Source organism: Chiloscyllium plagiosum, unplaced genomic scaffold, assembly GCF_037043375.1.
Source record: "Chiloscyllium plagiosum isolate Xiang-an unplaced genomic scaffold, Cpla_swu_hap1 HiC_scaffold_5, whole genome shotgun sequence".
Lineage (NCBI taxonomy): Eukaryota > Metazoa > Chordata > Chondrichthyes > Orectolobiformes > Hemiscylliidae > Chiloscyllium > Chiloscyllium plagiosum.
In genome coordinates, this window is record NW_028270143.1 from 121,893,599 (window position 1) to 121,916,180 (window position 22,582).

Consider the following 22,582-nt stretch of genomic DNA (forward strand, 5'->3'; position numbering starts at 1 on the left):
CCCACCGCCCCGTGGCCAAACATTTCAACTGCCCCTCCCACTCTGCCAAGGACATGCAGGTCCTGGGTCTCCTCTATCGCCACTCCTCACCACCCAACGTCAGGAGGAAGAGCACCTCATCTTCCGTCTTGGCGTACTTCAACCGCAGGGCATCAACGTGGACGTCACCAGTTTCCTCATTTCCCCTCCCCCCCACCTTACCAGAGTTCCAACCTTCCAGCTCAGCACCATCCTCATGACCTGTCCTACCTGCCAATCTTCCTTCCCACTTATCCGCTCCATCCTATCACCTTCATCCCCACCTCCATCCAGCTACTGCGCTCTCATCTACGTTCTCCCCAACCCCCTCCCATTTATCTCTCCACCCAGGAGGCTCCCAGCCTCATTCCTGATGAACGACTCCTGCCCGAAACATCAATTTTTCCGCTTCTCAGATGCTGCTTGACCTGCTGTTCAGCTAGCCCAATCTAGGAGCCCCGGCTGACAGATATAAACAGGAGTGTCAGAGATCCTGTCACTCAGGAGCTGGCTCTGAGGAAACTGGATTAGTGTCAAGGATGTTCTAAGTGGAAACAAAGGGTGACTTGGTGAGGGTAGGATACCAGCTTTTGTGGAGTTACTTCAGTGGAAAGTTTGGATGTATAAAGGGATTGGGTGTCCTTTTACACTAATCAATGAAAGTCGATCAGCAGGTACAGCAAGTGATTAGGAAGGCAAATAGTATATCAGCTTTCCTTACAGGGGGAGTCATGTTCAGAAGTAAAGATGTCTTACTACAGTTATACAGGGACTTGGTTAGACTACAAAGTCTTACTTTACCGCTAACCAGATGGCAGCTGAGTCAGACATTTTTTTTTCTCCTCCTGTTCTTTTTTCTCCCCTTTCTCCTCCCTTCTCTCTACCTTGGACACCTGGTCCTAGTCTCCAACACCAGGCCTCCAAAGTTACCTCAGCGGCCTGAAGCAGGGACGACAGCTACCATCCCCCAAAGCGAGGATGCCAGTGACCTGAAGCGGGGACGACAGAGACCAGTGACCCAGTGCGGAAGGTGGCTGCAGTCAGCAACTGACCATGTGGAAGGGCCTCTGTGCTGGTCTGCTGCAGAGAGTCCTTGGAGACAGACTGTGATGTTTGTCTTTTTAACTTTGCTTCTTGTTTTTCTGGTCAATGGTTATAATGTGTATAGCTGTAATGTAACTTTTTTTCCTTCAATCATTCCGTAACCTAGGATTGTACCTAGGTAGTCTGTACTTAAGATAGAACCTTGTGTTTGTTCATTTATTCGTTTTGTGGGATGCAAGTATCACTGACTGACCAGCATTTATTGCCCATCCGTAGTTGTCCCTTGAGAAGTTGGTGGTGCTTGCTCCTTGAGAAGTTGGTTGGCGGCCCTCTTGAATCGCTGCAGTCCACCTGCTGTGAACTGATCCACAATGCCATTATAGGAAGGGAATTCCAGGATTTTGACCCAGTGACAGTGAAGGAACGGTGATAGATTTCCAAGTCAAGATGGTGATTGGCTTGGAGGGGAACTTGAAGGTGGCGGTGTTCCCAAATATCTGTTGCTCTTGTGCTTCTAGGTGAAAGTGGTCATGGGTTTGGAAAGATGTTGTCTGAGGATCTTTGGTGAATTTCTGCATTGCATCTCGTAGATAGTACACGCTGCTGCTACTGAGCATCGGGGGTAGACGGAGTGGATGCTTGTGGATTTAATGCCAGTCAAATGGGCTGCTTTTTCCTCGATTGTGTCAAGCTTCTTGAGTGCTGGTGGGGCTGTACTCATCCTGGCAAGTGGGGAGCATTTTATCATCCTCTTATTCGTGCCTTGTAGATGGTAGACAGGCATTGGAGAGTCAAGTGGTGAGTTACTCACAGCAGTACTCTTAGCCTCTGCCCTGCTCTTGTTTATATGGTGAGTCCAGTTGAGTTTCTGATCAATGATAACCCCCAGGATGTTGATAGTGGAGGATTTAGTGATGGCAATGCCTTTGAATGTCAAGACGTGGTGGTCATTGGTGATGGTCATACTGGCGACATTAATTACAGTGTAACTAATCTGTAACTGAAGAATCTGTACCTAGGTACCTTTGCACCTAAGATGGCACTATAAGTGGTGACTTATAAGCTTTTCACTGTACTCATTTGAATACGTTTGACAATAAAGCTAAGCTGCATCTGGAGTATTAGATTAGTTTTGGTCTCCGTACCGAAGGTAAGTAGGAAGACCAAAGATGTGCAGGTTAGGTGGATTGGCAATGCTAAATTGCCCATAGGGTCCAGGGGAGAAAGTGAGGTCTGCAGATGCTGGAGATCAGAGCTGAAAATGTGTTGCTGGAAAAGCGCAGCAGGTCAGGCAGCATCCAGGGAACAGGAGAATCGACGTTTTGGGCATAAGCCTGATTCCTGAAGAAGGGCTTATGCCTGAAACATCGATTCTCCTGTTCCCTGGATGCTGCCTGACCTGCTGCGCTTTTCCAGCAACACATTTTCAGCATAGGGTCCAGGGATGTGCAGGCTAGGTGGATTAGCCACAGGAAATGCGGAGTTACAGGGAGACGATTGGTGGGTTCTGGGTAGGATGCTCTTTGGAGGATCAGTGTGGACTCGATAGGACAAATGGTTTGCTTGCACATTGTCGGGATTCTATGGTACACTTATAATAGAGGGAATGGAGTGGAGGTTCACTCGGATAATACCAACGATAGCAGGTCTGTTTTATCAGGAAAGATTCAAACTGGGCCTCTATTCACTGAGTTTAGAAGGATAAGATTGGATTGGATTTGATTGAAATGGATAAAATTCTTGCAGAATTGGACAGATGAGATGCAGGGTGACTGTTTTCTCTGGTTGGGGAGTCTAGAATCAGAGGGCTCAAGATATATTTAAAACTGAGTTCAGGAAAATATCTTCATTCTAAGCATAACAAACCAGTAGACTACCACAGAAGACTGAATATATTCAAGAAAGACATAGGTACATATTTAGAATTTAGAGGCATCAAGGAGTATTGGGAGAAAGCAGGAATACAGCATTAAGATAGAGGATCAGCCGTGATCATATTGCATGGTGCTGCAATATCAAAGAGCTAAATGGCTGATTCATGCTCCTAGTTTCTATGTTTTTATCTACCCAAGTGACAACAGTTTAAAAACTAATGTTACACCATATCTGGGAAGAGATGTGGAGGAAAGAAAGCAGTTTAAAAAACAAAATACTGTGAACGCTGAAAATCTGAAATAAAAACAAAGTACTGGAGATGTTCAGCAGATCTGGCAGCACCTGTGAAGAAACAATTAGTTTGCAGCTCAGGTTCAATGCGACTCTGCAACCAACTTGCAAAACATGCTGCCTTACACTAAGCTCCCTCACTTCTTCATTATCTCTGCACCACTGTCAAATTCCTCCACAGCACAATTCTTCCTTCAGATGTACATCCTCTTCAATACTGGGTTCCTGTACATGATACTCCACTGACCCTCCTTTGTCTAATCATTCATGGTAAGCCTCAGATGTTTTTGACCAAGTGCCTGGGACAGCTCACTTCTATCCACTGCTCCTGTAGTGGTCAGTCTCCTGTGACGACCCATGAGACTTGGGAAGGGCACATACTTTTTTCAACCAGGGCGAACTTGAAAGTATTCTGAAACGGCTTAATTGGTTTCTTGATTGTGGCATCCATTTGAGCATGTACAGCAAAGAAGCATAACGTAATGAGAAAACTAACTGTAGTTGGGTTGAGCCAGCCTGTGCTGGTGGACCAGAACACAATGAGAACTTGAGAGAGAGGAAAACAAGAAAGGTTCTCTCTGAATGGAACGGTTTTCTGTTTGAGACAGTGCTACTGTGTATTGTACAGTTGGAAAAGGCATGTAACAGAAGTTAGGAAGAGCAAGGTATTATAGATTGGACTAGAATTACTATTGTTGTTTCAGTGGCGTCAATGTTCACGAGCCCATTTACGAACATAAGACTAGGAGCAGGAGTAGGAGTAGGCCATCTGACCCTTCGAGCCTGCTCTGCCATTCAATAAGATCATAGTTGATCGTTTCAGGGACTCAGCTCCACTTATCCGCCCTTGATTCTTTTATTGTTCAAAAAAATCTAACTTTGCTCAAAAAACATTTACTGAAGTAGTGACAACTACTTCACTGGGCAGGGAATTCCATCAATTCACAACCCTATGGATAAAGAAGTTCCTTTTCAATTCTGTCCTAAAAATTTGATTCTCCTCTAATTTTGAGGTCCATCACCATGTCCAACTCCGCCCCCACGCCGACCTCTGTCCCCGCCCCCAGACCTAACCCCGCCCCCACACCAGGTCCTAGCTCCCCGCCCTGCCGTGTGTTCACCATCCCTCCAGACTTGCCCCTCTCTGAGGATGAAAGATCAGTCCTCAGCAGAGGTCTCACCTTCGTTCCCACACGTTCTCGGGTTAATGAATTCAATACACGGAGTGACACCGAACAATTCTTCCGCCGCCTTCGCCTCCGTGCCTTCTTCTTCAATCAAGATTCTCGCCCACCCTCCGACGACCCCTTCTCCCACCTCCAACACACCCCGTCCACCTGGACACCCCGTGCTGGCCTCCTACCTGCCCTCGACCTCTTCATAGCAAACTGCCGCCGCGATATTAACCGCTACCTGAACTCCCACACCCCTCCCACCCACTCCAACCTCTCCCCCTCGGAACGCGCAGCCCTCCACTCCCTCCGTTCCAACCCCAACCTCACCATCAAACCAGCTGACAAGGGAGGCGCAGTAGTAGTTTGGCGCACTGACCTTTACACCGCTGAGGCCAAACGCCAGCTCGCAGATGCCTCCTCCTACCGTCCCCTTGACCATGACCCCACCCACCACCACCAAACCATCATCTCCCAGACCATCCATAACCTCATCACCTCAGGGGACCTCCCATCCACCGCCTCCAACCTCATAGTCCCACAACCCCGCACCGCCCGTTTCTACCTCCTGCCCAAAATCCACAAACCTGACTGCCCCGGACGACCCATCGTCTCAGCCTGCTCCTGCCCAACCGAACTCATCTCGGCATACCTCGACACGGTCCTGTCCCCATTAGTCCAAGAACTCCCCACCTACGTTCGTGACACCACCCACGCCCTCCAACTCCTCCAGGATTTCCGCTTCCCCGGTCCCCAACGCCTCATCTTCACCATGGACATCCAGTCCCTGTACACCTCCATCCCCCATCACGAAGGACTCAAAGCACTCCGCTTCTTCCTTTCCCGCCGTACCACCCAGTACCCTTCCACCGACACCCTCCTTCGACTGACCGAACTGGTCCTCACCCTGAACAACTTTTCTTTCCAATCCTCCCACTTTCTCCAAGCAAAAGGAGTCGCCATGGGCACCCGCATGGGCCCCAGCTATGCCTGCCTCTTCGTAGGGTATGTGGAACAATCCATCTTCCGCAACTACACTGGCCCCACCCCCCATCTTTTCCTTCGCTACATTGATGACGGTATCGGCGCTACCTCGTGCTCCCACGAGGAGGTTGAACAGTTCATCCACTACACTAACACCTTCCACCCCGACCTCAAATTCACCTGGACAGTCTCGGACTCCTCCCTCCCCTTCCTAGACCTTTCTGTTTCTATCTCAGGCGACCGAATCAACACGGACATCTACTACAAACCAACCGACTCCCACAGCTACCTGGACTACACCTCCTCCCATCCTGCCCCCTGTAAAAACGCCATCCCATTCTCCCAATTCCTTCGTCTCCGCCGCATCTGCTCCCAGGAGGACCAGTTCAAAATACGTACAACACAGATGGCCTCCTTCTTCAAGGACCGCAATTTCCCCCCCGACGTGGTCGACGGTGCCCTCCACTGCATCTCCTCCACTTCCCGCTCCTCCGCCCTTGAGCCCCGCCCCTCCAACCGCCACCAGGACAGAACCCCACTGGTCCTCACCTACCACCCCACCAATCTCCATGTACAGCGCATCATCCGCCGTCACTTCCGCCACCTCCAAACAGACCCCAGCACCAAGGATATATTTCCCTCCCCTCCCCTATCAGCTTTCCGTAGAGACCACTCCCTCCGCGACTCCATTGTCAGATCCACACCCCCCACCGACCCAACCTCCACTCCCGGCACCTTCCCTTGCAACCGCAGGAGGTGCAACACTTGCACCCACACCTCCCCCCTCACTTCTCTCCAAGGCCCCAAAGGAAACTTCCATATCCGCCACAGATTCACCTGCACCTCCACCCACATCATCTACTGCATCCGCTGCAGCCGGTGTGGCCTCCTCTATATTGGGGAGACAGGCCGCCTACTTGCGGAGCGATTCAGAGAGCACCTCTGGGCCACCCGGACGAACCAACCCAACCAACCTGTAGCACAGCATTTCAACTCCCCCTCCCACTCCACCGAGGATATGCAGGTCATTGGACTCATCCACCGCCAAACCACAACAACCCGACGGTCGGAGGAGGAGCGTCTTATCTTCCGACTGGGAACCCTCCAACCGCAGGGGATGAACTTGGACTTCACCAGTTTCTTCATCCCCCCTCCCCCCACCTTGTCTCAGCCGGATCCCTCCAGCCCGGCACCGCCTTCCTGACCTGCAGTCTTCTTCTTGACCTCTCCGCCTCCATCCTACTCCGACCTATCACCCTCACCTTGACCTCTTTCCACCTATCAAATTTCCAACGCCCCTCCTCCAAGTCCCTCCTCCCTACCTTTTATCTTCTCCTGCTGAACACTCTCTGCTCATTCCTGAAGAAGGGCCTGTGCCCGAAACGTCGAATCTCCTGTTCCCTGGATGCTGCCTGACCTGCTGTGCTGTTCCAGCAATAAAGTTTCAACCGTTATGCCCTCTTGTCCTAGTTTCAGCTGCCAATGGAAAAATCCTCTTGATGTTTACCGTATGTATTCCCTTCATAATTTTATATGTTTCTACAAGATTGCCCCCATTCTTCTAATTCCAATGAATATAAACTCTGTCTACTCAGTCTCTCCTCATAAGCCAACACCGTCAACTCCAGAATCAACCTAGTGAACCTCCTCTGCACCCCCTCTAGTGCCTGTACATCCTTTCTCAAGTAAGGAGACCAAATCTGCACACAGTACTCCAGGTGTGACCTCAGCAGCACCCTAAACGGCCGCAACATAACCTCCTTGCTTTTAAACTCAATCCCTTCAGCAATGATGGACAAAATTCCTTTTGCCTTCCTAATTATCTGTTATACCTGCAAACCAATCCTCTGCGATTCATGCACAAGGACACCCAGGTCCCTTCTGCATAGCAGCACGCTGCAACGTTTTAACATTTAAGCAATAATCCTTTTTACTGTTATTCCTACCAAAATGATTGATTTCACATTTATTAACATTGTATTCCTTCTGCCAGACCTTTGCCCACTCAAAGTATCTATGTTCCTCTGCAAAGTTTCACAGTCCTCTGCACACTTTGCTCTGCTACTCATCTTAGTGTCATCAGCAAATTTTGACACTCTACACATGGTCCTAACTCCAAACCATCTATGTAAATTGCGAATAATTGCGGTTCTTGAGGCACACCACTAGTTACTGTTTGCCAACAGAATAGCACTCATTTATCCCCACTTAGCTTATTGCTAGCCAACCAATCCTCTATCCGTGTTAATACTTTACCCCTAACAGCATGCATCTTTCTCTTATGTAGAAGCCTCTTGTGTGGCACCTTGTCGTGTTTGTAATGTCTTCAGAGAATTCCAAAAGGTTAGTTCAGTATGATCTACCCTTCATGAACCCACGCTGCATCTGCCCAATGGGACAATTTCTATTTTGACGCCTTGCTATTTCTTCCTTGATAACAGACTCGAGCATCTTACCCGCTACAAAAGTTAAGCTAACCGGCCTATAATTCCCCATCTTTTGTCTACCCCCCCCCCCCGCCTTTTAAATAGTGGCATTGCATTTGCTATTTTTCAGACTGCTGGGACTGCCTCAGAGTCCAGCGAGTTTTGGAAAATTACCATAAGTGCACTTGCTATTTTTCTCACCATCTCTTTTAGTACCCTGGGATGCATTCCATCAGAGGCAGGAGACTTGTCTATTCTTAGCTCCACTGTCTTGCCCAACACTACCTCTTCCGTGATAATGATTGTTTCTAGATCTTCACCTACCTTTGTCACTTTGTCAATTACTGGCACATCATTTGTGCCTTCCATTGTGAAGGCAGACACAAAATACCTGTTCAATGCCTTGGCCATTTCATCATTAACTACTAGAATAAGAAATCTCTGGAAATTATATGCCATCAGAACTATCGTGACCGGGTTAAGAGGCAGTGCCATGCATAGATGTATACAACCTTTCAATGGTAACCATGCCCTTGGACCTTGGATGGAACAGGCCGGTAGTGAATATGATTCAAGGGCTGAAACAATTGAGTGAGAAATCTTAAATAGCAAAAGTAGAGTTGGAAAGACCTAGAATGAAAATATTGCCACATTTGTATGTGAAGTAGAGAGTGCTTGTAATTCAAAGAGATACATCTTTATTGCCTTGACTACTTAAATGTGCTGCTTTATTATTTGTCAATGAAAATCCACAAAAGGGAAGAATAAAAATTCCTTGCAAAGTGAAGTTTTCATATCCAAATTCATCCAAATCACCTTCCCCAACTGCTGCTTCAGGCAAAGGATGATGCCATACCTATTGCTGCTTCGCTGGTCCTAGGCTAACAACAGCTTTACTACAAACTGTTTGATTACTACCCATTAACTATTGTAAAGACTGCGCTTTTTAAAATTTTTGTGCTTTTATAATAGTGGATTGAAGTGAGAAAGAACTCTTTAAAAGCAGTGTTTTACAGGATTGCTACATGTTTTGAGAAGTAAGCAATCTGATACTTCTGGCAAGAATTGTGTAAACAGCTACTTGAACATGCATTAATTGAAGTGTGGTTGCAGATGAATTGGAGCTAAGGAGTTGTGTACAGCTGAGTGGTAAGAAGAATTGATTGGTCTATAGACTAGTGATTATAGACGACAAAAGACTTTTGTCTCCAACAACCATGTGGTTGGTCCTCAGGTAAATGAACTTATGGCTGGGAACAAAACAGAAAGGTGTGTTTTGATAGCCACCAACACAGGACCTGACTCGCTACTTTCTGCAGTCAAAACTCATTTTAAACCTGAAGAAAACCAGTTTCTCTTTCCCTCAGGAATTTTTGGAAGCTGTGACTTTGAAATGATAAGTCAGAGACCCTTGACAAATTAAATAGCCACTTTATGTCTCTTGTAAACAAATGGAACATGAAAGGAAAGGCTGGTAGGTATAGGAAATGCTGGATGACTAAAGAAATTGAGGGTTTGGTTAAGAAAAAGAAGGAAGCATATGTAAGGTATAGACAGGATAGATCAAGTGAATCCTTAGAAGAGTATAAAGGAAGTCGGAGTATACTTAAGAGGGAAATCAGGAGGGCAAAAAAGGGGACGAGATAGCTTTGGCAAATAGAATTAAGGAGAATCCAAAAGGTTTTTACAAATACATTAAGGACAAAAGGGTAACGAGGGAGAGAATAGGGCCCCTCAAAGATCAGCAAGGCAGCTTTTGTGTAGAGCCACAGAAAATGTGGGAGATACTAAACGAGTATTTTGCATCAGTTTTTACTGTGGAAAAGAATATGGAAGATATAGAATGTAGGGAAATAGATGGTGACACCTTGTAAAATGTCCATATTACAGAGAAGAAAGTGCTGGATGTCTTGAAAAGCATAAAGGTGGATAAATCCCCAGGACCTGATCAGGGGTACCCTACAACTCTGTGGGAAGCTAGGGAAGGGATTGCTGGGCCTCTTGCTGAGATATTTATATCATTGATAGTCACAGGTGAGGTGCCAGGAGACTGGAGGATGGCTAACGTTTAAGAAAGATGGTAAGGAAAAGCCAGGGAACTATAGACCAGTGAGTCTGACCTCAGTGCTGGCAAGTTGTTGGACTGAATCCTGAGGGACAGGATGTACGCGTATTTGCAAAGGCAAGGACTGATTAGGGATAGTCAACAAGGCTGTGTGTGTGGGAAATCATGTCTCACAAACTTGACTGAGTTTTTTGAAGAAGCAACAAAGAGGATTGATGAGGGCGGAGCGGTAGATGTAATCTATATGGACTTCAGCAAGGTGTTTGACAAGGTTCCTCATGGGAGACAGGTTAGCAAGGTTAGATTTCACGGAATACAGGGAGAACTAGCCATTTGGATACAGAACTTGCTCAAAGGTAGAAGACAGATGGTAGAGGTGAAGGGTTGTTTTTCAGAGTGGAGGCCAGTGACCAATGGAGTGCCACAAGGATCGGTGCTGGGCCCTCTACTTTTTGTCATTTACATAAATGATTTGGATGCGAGCATAAGAGGTTCAGTTAGTAAGTTTGCAGATGACACCAAAATTGGAGGTGTAGTGGACAGCGAAGAAGGCTACCTGAGATTACAACAGGATCATGACCAGATGGGCCAATGGGCAGAGAAGTGGCAGATGGAGTTTAATTCAGATAAATGAGAGGTGCTGCATTTTGGGAAAGCAAATCTTAGCAGGACTTTTATACTTAATGGTAAGGGCCTCAGGAGTGTTGCTGACCAAAGAGACCTTGGAGTGCAGGTTCATAGCTCCTTGAAAGTAGATAGGATAGTGAAGAAGGCGTTTGGTATGCTTTCCTTTATTGGTCAGAGTATTGAGTACAGGAGTTGGGAGGTCATGTTGTGGCTGGGCGGGATATTGGTTAGGCCACTGTTGGAATATTGCGTGCAATTCTGGTCTTCTTCCTATCGGAAAGATGTTGTGAAACCTGAAAAGGTTCAGAAAAGATTTACAAGGATGTTGCCAGGGTTGGAAGATTTGAGCTATAGGGAGAGGCTCAACAGGCTGGGGCTATTTTCCCTGGAGCATCAGAGGCTGAGGGGTGACCTTGTAGAGATTTACAAAATCATGAGGGGCATGGATTGGATAAATAGACAAAGTCTTTATCCTGGGATCGGGGAGTCCAGAACTAGAGGGCATAGGTTTAGGGTGAGAGCGGAAAGATATAAAAGAGACCTACGGGGCAACCTTTTCATGCAGAGGGTGGTACGTGTATGGAATGAGCTGCCAGAGGAAGTGGTGGAGGCTGGTAAATTGCAACATTTAAAAGGCATTGGATGGGTATATGACTAGGAAGGGTTTGGAGGGATATGGGCCAGGTGCTGGCAGGTGGGACTGAATTGGGTTAGGATATCTGGTGGGATGGACCAAAGGGTCTGTTTCCATGCTGTACATTTCTATGATTCTATAACTGAAGAGCAACATTTTGACCAGTATAGGAATCATAAGGATCATCTGCAACAAATGAATAGGAACGAGTGAACTACCTTCCAGCTTTCCTTTGTCCATAACTTTTTTCCTTGTCTGTTTAAGAGGGATTTTATAAAAAGGATTAGAGTTTTCATTTCTAAATTATATGCCAGTGGTTTATAACTATTTACCTGTGGCTTGTAATAAATACAAATTCCTTCCAAGTACAGAAACCTGGTCCATGCTGTCTGACTACCTGGTTCTGAAAATCAGGGGGAGCTGTGTATATGTACTTTAAAATCTGTAATTTTTGTGACTCCACACAACCATAAGACAGAAATTAGGCCACTTTGCCCATCGAGTCTGCTCCACCATTCAATCATGGCCGATAGGTTTTCCAACCCCATTTTCCCACTTTTTCTCCATAACCTTTGATTCCCCTTGCCAATCTAGAACTTATCTAGCTGTTTTAAGCATACTCAGTGATCTGGCCTCCACAGCCTTCTGTGGCAATGAATTCCACAGGTTCACCACTCTCCTTACCTTCCTTCTAAAAGGCTTTCCCTTTATTTTTAGGCTGTGCCCTCAGGTCCCCATCTCTCCTGCGAATGGAAACATCTCCCCAACGTCCATTCAGTCCAGTGTAAATTTCAATCAGATCCCCCTTCTTCCTTCTGAATTCCATCGAGTATAGTCCCAGAGTCCTCAAAATGTTTCTCATATGTTAAGCCTTTCATTCCTGGGATCAATCTTATGAACCTCCTCTGGACCTGCTCCAAAGCCAATACATCTTTCCTGAGGTATGCAGCCCAAAATTGCTCACACTACCAGAGCCTCAGAAGTACATCCTTGCTTTTATATTCTAGTCTTCTTGAGATGAATGGCAACATTGTATTTGCTTCCTAACTACTGACTCAACCTGCAAGTTCACCTTCAGAGAAACTTGGACTAGGACTCCCAAGTTTCCTCTGCATTTCAGATTTCTGAATTTTCTCTCCAGTTTAGAAAATAGTCCATGCCCCAGTTTTTCCTACCGAAGTGCATAATCTCACACTTTTCCATGTTGTTCATCTGCCACTTCTTTGCCCACTCTCCTAACCTGTCTGCTCCATTCTGCAGCCTCTCTGCCTCCTCAATACTACCTGCCCCTCCATCTATCTTTGTATCATCTGCAAACCTAGCCAGAACGCCCTCAATGTATAAAGTGAAAAGTTGTGGTCCCAACACCAACCCTTGTGAAACACCACTAGTCACTGGCTTCTATTCTGAGAAGGACTCTTTTATCCCCACTTTCTGCCTTCTGCCAGACGGCCAAGCTTCTATCCGTGCTAGTACCTGGCCTCTCACAACATGGGCCCTTACACTTACTGATGAAAGGCTTTTGCCCAAAACATTGATTTTCCTGCTTCTTGGATGCTGCCTGACCTGCTGTGCATTTCCAGCACTACTCTAATCTTGACTCTGATTTCCAGCATCTGCAGTCCTCACTTTCACCTTATCTTACTCAGCAGACTCCTGAAATAACTGGGCATAATTTCTAGTACGCTATCGCATTGAGTCATGACACCGTGAACAACGCTATTGGAACAAACAGTTTAACATGCAAGTCTTCTTCCAGGTACAGCTGTACCATTTCAGTCTCAAAACCGTCAAATTCTTGACAACTCGACACCAGCATGAAGTAAAGAAAAATTTCAGGATATAAATTAAGGCACGAACTGAAAGAAAGGGGCTTGTCAAAGGATTGACTAGTTGACTGCATCCAGCACTTCCTATGTAACAAAATGCACAGCACTCAACAAAATAACATTTTGCACCCAGGAAGGTTGAAATAACAACCGAATGCCTCTAGCAACATAAAGTCAATATGCTTAACAGGAAGTTGGAGGCTGAACCAAAACCTTAAACCTTTGCTGACTACACTACAAAATTTCTCACCCAAATCATGAGATGGAATGCTTTGCACTGGCTGAGAGAAGGAAGAAGAAAACTACAGTATGAGTGGAAATGCCTGTTCTAATGAAGCTTCCCACTAAAGAACAACCATCATAAATGATGGTAGCCATAGAAGAACCACCATCAGAGCACCAATAGGACTGGTTGAAGCCAACTAAAACAAGGAATTTTATTGCTTCTAGCACCAACCCAGAGGAAAACTGTGGTTATAACAGAAAACACTGAAAATCTAGCGGATAAAGGCAGCTGGGTTTGCAAATCCATCTTTTACTTATACACTGTTTTTTAAAATTTAAACCTTATACAATTTCTTTTATTTTTTTTGCAGTCAGTGCAGAAGAAACCCGTGTCTCCTTCTGCTCTGACAGATCTGAACATCGAACTGCTATCTGCTTAAAATTATTTACATACCTGTGCAGAGAAAGAGGAAGTTCTTACAGGTCTTGGGGCAGACATCTGAAAATAATTCAAAGACAATGCGGCCCACTGAAATGAGAAGAAAAACTGGAAATCAACTCACAGGTTCTGGGGATAAAATGTGTAAACATATGCAGTTGAAATATATCTTTGAATAGCGTCAGCAGCACTACAGGTAACGTGTTAATGAGCGAGAATGACACCCGAGCAGACATCCTGCTTTCTTGATTAAGCACGCTGTCAGTAGCACTTTCTCCAAAGGAGCTTACTTCACTCAAAATCTATCACTTACTCCTCCTCCTTTCAAATATCACAACCATGTAAATGATTTTAAAAAAACATGTCATTTTAAATACAAATGTGGTTGGGTTAACATATCAAATGCATAAAGTTGGTCTACATCAATAGAATACTTCTGTACAGGCCGTGAAATATTCGTAACTGGATTTGCTTAGCTCCACTTGCAATTAATTACTTGGGAATGTACAGAATGGTGAAATGGTTAAGGAGAACTGTGCTACAAAATGTGAGGGTTAAACAAAAAAGTGGTGCAGTAGATCTTCACGAACCTAAATTCTAAAAATACATTCAGGTGGTGATTTCAGCAATGCAGTTAAATCAGCAGTCTCCCATGCAGCAATATCAAAATGACTGAACTATGAGTGGGATAGAGTATAAGTGTGCATGTCCAGACCATAATCTACCCAACCAGCAGCATAAGTTGAATTGATCTTTTAATATTTTGCTCATTAAAATATTTAATTGAATATTTTTTGTGATTAGTCAGCACAAATGCATGAAAATTCATTCTGGGAGATTTATAGTGTGCAACATCGAACAAGCTATAAATCCTGATCTTACCATTCGTGAATGTTTTGACAAGGCTGAACACATATTCCCAAAACACAAGCAGTGCATTAATAACACTGCTGTAAATAATTACTGATAAGACATTTTTCTGTGTGCTCACTGGTGATTGGCTGCAAATTAAATTCTGGTGAACTTGCAGGCATCATCATAATTTGATTCCTTGGATATGTGATGACTGTGTGAGGTACCTTGGATAATGCAGACAATAGTGGAGGAAACAGATCCTTTGAACTGCACAGTGCAAACACAAGAGAGCATTCTCCAAGATGAAATATCAATGGGGTTCAGGAGGATGTTCCAACTTTACAAATATGGGTAGTCATTCTACACGCAAAATTTAGTCTCAACCCAAACCATTAATCATTATTCTCTAATTCTTATTTTCCGATAAAAGACAGAAGGGTGACCTTGTAGAGGTTTATAAAAATCACACAGACATAGATAAGGTGAATGCCAAGGTCTTTTCATCAGGGTAGGGAGGTCCAAAACTAGTGCACACACGTTTAAGGTGAGAGGGGAAAAGATTTAAATAGGACCTAAGGAGCAACTGTTTCACACAGAGGATGGTGCATAAATGGAATGAGTTGCCAGAGGAAGTGGTAGTGGCGGGCACAATTATAGTATTTAATAGACATTTGGAAAGGTACATGGGTTAGAAAGGTTTAGAGGTCTATGGGCCAAATGCAGGCAAATGGGAATAGTTCAGTTTAGGAAACCTGGTCAGCATGGATAAGTTGGGCTGAAGCACCTGTTTGTGCTGTATGGCTTAATCTTCATAAAACATGGGAAAAGCACTTTTATAAAGTATTGAAAATATAAACTGCATTAACATAACCATTTAAATTCTCAATATATCAGAAAGCACTTCATAATGAACAAATTATTCTTTCAAGCATTATCTCCATTGCATTCAAAAATGGCAGCAATTTAAAATGTACATGTTAGCTTATTTGGCTAAACAAAATTTAGTGATATAAGAACTATTCAGCTCTGCTGATGTGCGCCATGGTAGATATTTCACTTTCGGTAAGGTAGTCTATTTAAATAAACAGTTTGATCTTTAATAAAACCATACAGATATTTATGAGATCATTAAAATGACTAATGTCCTTACACTCAGTATCTATTGACCACAAATGCACGTGTAGGCTTCTTTGCAAGGTTTATATACTGCTATCCTGGTAAAAGGATCTATCGTTCCTCTAGTCACATAACACACAAAGAATTGTAGAGTATTAACAACAGAATTGTAGAAGAATAACATCGCCATCCATTAGCTACAAGAAACTTGGATTCAAAAATGAGGAAAACTGTCAGTGATAGAAAGCTTTTGAAATGACAGGTCCAAAGTCACAAATTACTCCCGATCATGCTAAGTGTCTGCATTTAAACTATTTACACACTAAAATATTATTTTCTGAAATAAATCTAATACATTTAAAATAATCAACACCATTTGCTACCAAAGTCTCCCTAGGGAACCTGATCCAATTTGAAAAATATTGCACAAACAGCAGTGAATTAAACTTTGATTTGGTTAGTGGCTAAATGTCAGCAAGGAAGGTGGGAGAATGCCATCTTTTTCAAATAATTCCTCAGGAACTTTTATATCGTAAACCACAACACAAAGCAGCATGCCCTCCGTACTGTACTGACGAATCAGCCTTGATCAAACTCAGGTCTTCAAAATACTTGAGCAACATCTGAATAATTATGATTGGAGCTGGGAAGGTTGCAAGTTGGAGCGTGGCCACCATATATACTTTTGACTTATTATCATTAGTTGGATATTTGGCGATTTAATAGTTACATCCTTATTTCAGGCAGTCACTAATATTTATACAATGAAGACATTGCTGGAGATCACATGAATCACCGCACAGTGCAATACAGAACGAAGCTATTATTCATCCAGCTATCAGGTCATCTTTAGTTCAGTTAACATCCTCTGCCAAGCTACTCATAGAAAATTAGAACTTCAGCAATGTTCTAGTGTGTTTATGTATCAACCTGACTCCCTTGCAATGCTTTGAGGTAGATGGTTATGGAATCCGGGCCTGCTCTAGCCCAAGCACAGAGTCTAAGCCAGTAGCTTTGCATTGTCTTTTGTTGAAGAGCCCTTTATCAAATGTGTCAGTAATCAATCAAGCACATCCCAAATTCATGTCCTGTGCATTGAGGTGTTTTTGAAGGAGGTTGCTCTTGATAGTACAGCCAGTCCTCATTCCACTCAAGTGATACCGAATGATCAGTGTTTTCCTGATCCCAGACCCTATTTTGAATTTTTTCAGAGAGTTTGAGTCGCACCAAAAATATCTGAAACACCTCCAAAAGAGCAGGAATGCATAACGATGTATTTGTACATGCATATGTCCAGCATCATCTGGGTGTGAGCACCTGCATTTCATTGTCTCATCCAGTTCCACACAGTCTGTTTGTTAAACATGTGATAGATAGAAGGCAGCCTTGGTGACGTCTGTGCTTAGAGTCAGAGAGTCAGAGATGTACAACATGGAAACAGACCCTTCGGTCCAACCCGTCCATGCCGACCAGATATCCCAAACCAATCTAGTCCCACCTGCAAGCACCCGGCCCATATCCCTCCAAACCCTTCCTATTCATATAGCCATACAGAAGGTCTGTGCACCCATCTCTCTCAGATAAAAAGGATCGAGTGTATGCAAAACTGAAATGAAATGAACAGGAATCTCAAGTGCAAATTCTACTAGTGCAAATTTTTAAATCTGTGGGCATTTTTCAGTAAACAATCTAAACATATTTACTCTACAACCTCTGAACACATCACTAACAAACCTCTCCTCAAACCTTTCATTGACAACATACAATCCTCTGCCACTCTTGCTCATCACTTTGTTCCTGGGTATCTTGAGATCAGTCCATGTACACAAATGTGTGTCAGGATTCTTTTCAGCTTAATTTAAAAGTTTTCTGCACTCTCCTCCAAATTGACAGATTAGGCTGATGTGAAGACCGTGTCATCACAAATGGTCAATGGAAGTGCCTGTGCAAAAATGGGGTTAACTCACCTGAAAGGCTTTCTCACATACAGATGAAGTGCCAAGGTCTACACCCATCTCTGGATTGCGAACCTGAACTTGGAAAATCTGTTCCATCACTCAGCAGCACAACAAATAACCTAATGGTGCCCAAATGTGCTTTACTTTTCCATGTGTTCTGTTGAAGACTTTGAAGTTTATTAACAGTTCATAAATAATCCAGAATCATAGGCAAGAAAGAAAAAGCAGCTCTGATTTTTTTCATATCCATAATCATGCCTTCCTTTTCCCAAAAGCAAGCAGTTAAAATGCTTTATATGTAATGAAACACATTACTTATTTTGCAGTCTTGTAATTGGAACTATAGCCAGACCTTAACTCTCAAAGGGATAACAAAATCAACAGCACAAAGCAGCCATGGTTATCAATATACCTACTGGACCCACAGTGGGTGGCAAGGCTAGTCTGGAGAAAGAGCAAGAATTCATTCCTCTTGTAGCTTTGCCACTTATTATAAAACATCTTTAACTTTGAGAAGGTCAGTTGACAATCTGGTTGCAGGCATAAGTGCTACATACATATTCAGAGCAATGTAACTACTTGAACAAGGTATCAGAGAACAAGTGACAGGCACAGAACCCAAACTTTGCAGGAATCAACGTCTCCAAGGTAAGCGAGGACAAAAAAAACCTCTGAAATTTCAAGAGGTCACCTATACACAAATTCGTTTTTTTTTTAATTTCACCTCCCCATCTCAGTCCAAGGCAGACAGACATCTGGCTATTCTCTTAAATAAACTGTTGGAGCAGCACAATTTGAGGCCTGAAGGCAGTTTTCTAGCTTCTTTCCCAGAGAAAATTGAAAAGAAAAGAAATGAAGAGCTAACAACAAAAGAAGCAGACCTTGAATAAAATATTTCATCTACCTCAGGTTACAAGCTTTGGGGAAAAATGCTGCATGATATTAAAAAACCTGCTCCGCTTTATATCTGTGCCTTCCAGCAATTTTCATAAACCATTTCTCGCTATAATAAAGCACAAACTTCAATTGTTCGTTTTCAAGCAGAATGAATAAATGGTAATTTTTACTGCAATTTGTCTGCAGAAATATATTTAACACTTCGCCTGGTTTGTCCCAAACAAGGCTGATCTGTTATGAACTTCTGACTCCTCGTCTCAAGTTTCCTAGGTGACCAACAACTTCCGTTCCTTCAATAAAGGTGAGAATGTGTATCGGGTATGAGCAGGTAGGGAAGGAATTAAGTTTCGAGTTTTGTGAAATAAGAGGTTCAGCTGAGCATGGCTCAGATCAGATAAGAACTTGCAGTTAACAATGGGGTGCTGGAGGCATGGATAATGGGTATGGATGTAGGCTTGCTCGCTGAGCTGATGTTCATTTCCAAATGTTGCATCACCCTACTAGGTAACATCTTCAGTGGGCCTCAGGCGAAGCAGTGTAGATGATTCCTGCTATCTATTTATATGTTTCGGTTTCTTTGGGTTGGTGATGACATTTCCTGTGGTGATATCGTCATTTCCTGTTCTTTTTCTCAGGGGATGGTAGATGGGGTCTAACTCAATGTGTTTGTTGATAGAGTTCCGGTTGGAATGCTATGCTTCTAGGAATTCTCGTGCGTGTCTCTGTTTAGCTTGTCCTAAGATGGATGTGTTATCCCAGTCGAAGTGGTATCCTTCCTTATCTGTACGTAAGGATACTAGTGAGAGAGGGTCGTGTTGTTTTGTGGCTAGTTGGTGTTCATGTATCCTGGTGGCTAGTTTTCTGCCTGTTTGTCCAATATACTGTTTGTTACAGTTCTTACACAGTATTTTGTAAATGACGACATTAGTTTTGCTTGTTGTCTGTATAGGGTCTTTCAAGTTCATTAGCTACTGTTTTAGTGTGTTGGTGGGTTTGTGGGCTAACATGATGCCAAGGGGTCTGAGTAGTCTTGCAGTCATTTCAGAGACGTCTTTGATGTAGGGGAGGGTAGCTAGGGTTTATGGACATGTTTTGTCTGCTTGTTTGAGTTTGCTGCTGAGAAATCGGCGGACTGGTACCCGTTCTTCTTGAATACATAGTATAGGTGATTTTCCTCTGCACTGCGTGGTTCCTCTGTGCTGCAGTGTGTGTTGGCTCATTGAAATAATGTTCTGATGCAGCTTTGTTTGTGGATGTTGGGACGATTGCTTCTGTAGTTCAATATTTGGTCAGTGTGTGTTGTTTCCTTTATTGGCATAAAATACTTGGTAGAAGACTTACACCACTCCATCCACTCCACCCAAGAATTCCTGAAGACCAAAGACACTAAGATAGAAGAGGCTAAAATAATGGTCTCCTTTGATGCAACAGCCCTGTTTACATCAATCAACATTAGCCTGGCCAAGGAACCACAGACTACATTATTAGAAGACCCAAAGACACAGACACAAACACTACTAGCTTCACCAACAAGGACAGCATCCTTGATTAAGGACATGTAGTGTTTTTGTAATCTCAGTACCAATTTCTGTATAAAGACAGCTTGTTTGCAACAATAAGGGGAGTCGCTTGAGAGAGCTCTTAAGGGTAAGAGCTGGAGCCACTACTCTCTAAATGTTTTAAAACCTTAGCTCAGACCTGGCTTGTAGGTATCTATGTTATAGTGTAACATTGATGTCATTGGTAAATAACGGTAATAATTTAAACTAAACAGTCTGTAAGAGTTTTATATTCCAGACTACTACAGAGTACGATCTCCGGGATGAACCAAGAGAGGCTTACACGTCGAGCCCATCAGGGATTCCCTGAGCAGTCTTGAACAGGTACTTTAACACAGGGGTGACAAACTTCTTGTACGAGGATGGATTGGGGAGGTTGGAACTGTTTTTTTCTTGGAGAGGAGAGGGCTGAAGGGAGATCTGATAGAAGTTTTCAAAATCATGAGGTCTGGACAGAGTACATAGGAAAATCTGCTCTCACTCAAAAAAGGATCAAAAACAGGTGGCATTGTTTTAAATTGTTTTGTAAAGGAGCAAATGTGAGGTGAGAGAAAAACCTTTTCACATAGCAAGCAATTCAGATATTTTTAATTCACTCATAGGACATAGGCATTGCTGCTTGAGGCATTATTAAGTGTTCATCCCTAGCTGCCCTTGAGAAGGCAGTGATGAGCTGTCCTCATGAACTGCTGCAGTTTATGTGCTGTAGGTTAACTCACAATGCCATGAGAGAGGGAAATCCAAGATTTTGATACAGCAAGTGAAGGAATGGCAATACAGTTCCAAATCAGGATGGTGAGTGACTTGGAGGGGAACTCCTGCAGTTGGCATACTAAGGGGAGGTCGAGACAACCTTGGCTGACAAGGGAAATCGAGGACAACATAAAAGTAAAAGAAAAAGCATGTAATGTAGTGAAGATAAGGCATCACATGGGCTCATACATTACAGCCTGGAAACATGTCACCTGCACTGGAGAGTGGATTGTTGTGGATGTGGCATCAAGGAGTGCTTAATGCCCAAACACTACATCATAGCAGTGTTCCTCTCCTCCTCTAATGGAAAAAAAAAGAGGGGCAGGGTGGTAGACAGACAAATTTGTTGGTAGCAGAGTAAGTCATTCGGGGCCTGAGCTGAGCTGGAGCAAACTGAGAACTGCCTGGGAAGATAAGAGATTATAAAAATTTACCTTGTGGTTTTGGTGCCTGCATTTTGGGAGCGGAGCAGAGCGGGAACAAACGGAGAGCAGCCTGGGAAGGTAAGAGATTCTGATTTGAAATGGTTTTGACTGAGGAGAAACTGGAGGGCCATGATAACGGTCTGCTAATCTTGAATCTGTGTTAAATTGAATCTTGTTAATTTATTGGTTACAACTTACATAAGCAGATATTAAAAAAAAGTTAAATAAAAAAAATTCAAAACAAATTCAATAAAGATGAAGGGTGAGGTGATGTATTATTTCTGCATGATGTGGCAGCTGGTGGTTCCCAGTGACCATGTCTCTAGTAAATGTTGGTTGCTGGAAGAACACTGGCTCAGAGTCGATGAGCTGGAATCTGAGTTTCAAACATTGCAATACAGCAGGGAGGGGAGAGTTAAATGGACACTGTTTCAGGAGACAATCACATTCATTAGACAGACTAACTAATTCAGCCAGTGGTCAGGGACAGGAAGGTGTGGCTGTGAGTGAGGCAGGTTGAGGGATCCAGAAGATCAAGTTGCAGGAGCCTCAGCCCTTAGCCTTGTCCAACAGGTTCAAGAGTTTTGCTCCCTGTGTGGATAGGAAGGGGGACTGCAGGGAGGATGAGCCGATTGATCGCAGCAGAGAGATGCAGGAAGCCATTCATGTTGGGGGGTGGAAGAGAAGTGTTGTTGTAACTGGGATAAAATGGTTAGAGTCATAGACACTGTGTCCAGAATAGAGAGCCCAGAAAGTTGTGTTGTCTACCTGGCACTCAGGTTCAGGATATCGCATCTGGGCTGCAGAGAAACTTGGACCAGGAGGGTAAAGATCCAGCGATTGTGGTCCATGTACATACCAACGACATAGATAAAACTAGGGCAGAGGTTTTGCTAAGGGAGTATGTACAGCTAAGAGCTAAATTTAAAAGCTGGACCAAAAAAGGTAATAGTCTCTGAATTACTACCTGAGCCATGAGCTAATTGGCACAGGGTCAATAAGATTAAGCAGGTAAATGCGTGGCTCAAAGTTTGATGTGGGAGACATGAGTTTGAATTCATGGGACATAGGTCCCTTCTTCCCCAGTACTGGTGCCAGTTCCGACGGGACAGTCTTCGTCTGAACCATGCTGGGTCCAGAGTCCTAGCGAATTGCATAACTAGGGCTATAGAAAGGGCTTTAAACTAAATGGAGGGAGGAGGATTCAGTTATAGGGGAAATTAGAAAACGCAAATTAAAGGAGGGAGGTAAGAGTGCAGAACTCAGGAGAGGTTATTAAAATCTCCAGCACAGACACAAATAGGACAGAGTGTATGGAAAGGGTTAGCAAACAAACTTCAAGCATACTGGACAAACGAATGACAATGAAAAGAGGGACGATTAAAACAGG

The 22,582-nt window shown here is 43.8% G+C and overlaps 1 protein-coding gene across 4 annotated transcripts in view; it reads right to left on the reverse strand.

Annotated features, from left to right (window-relative positions):
* The window catches only part of nktr (natural killer cell triggering receptor), a 240,400-nt gene that overhangs the window by 83,938 nt on the left and 133,880 nt on the right, over positions 1 to 22,582 (reverse strand). For all 4 annotated transcript variants that reach the window (XM_043690824.2, XM_087987616.1, XM_043690826.2 and 1 more), the window contains exon 3: positions 13,645 to 13,719. In XM_043690824.2, coding sequence (XP_043546759.2) covers positions 13,645 to 13,719 — 75 coding nt within the window. The remainder of the gene's footprint in view (positions 1 to 13,644; positions 13,720 to 22,582) is intronic.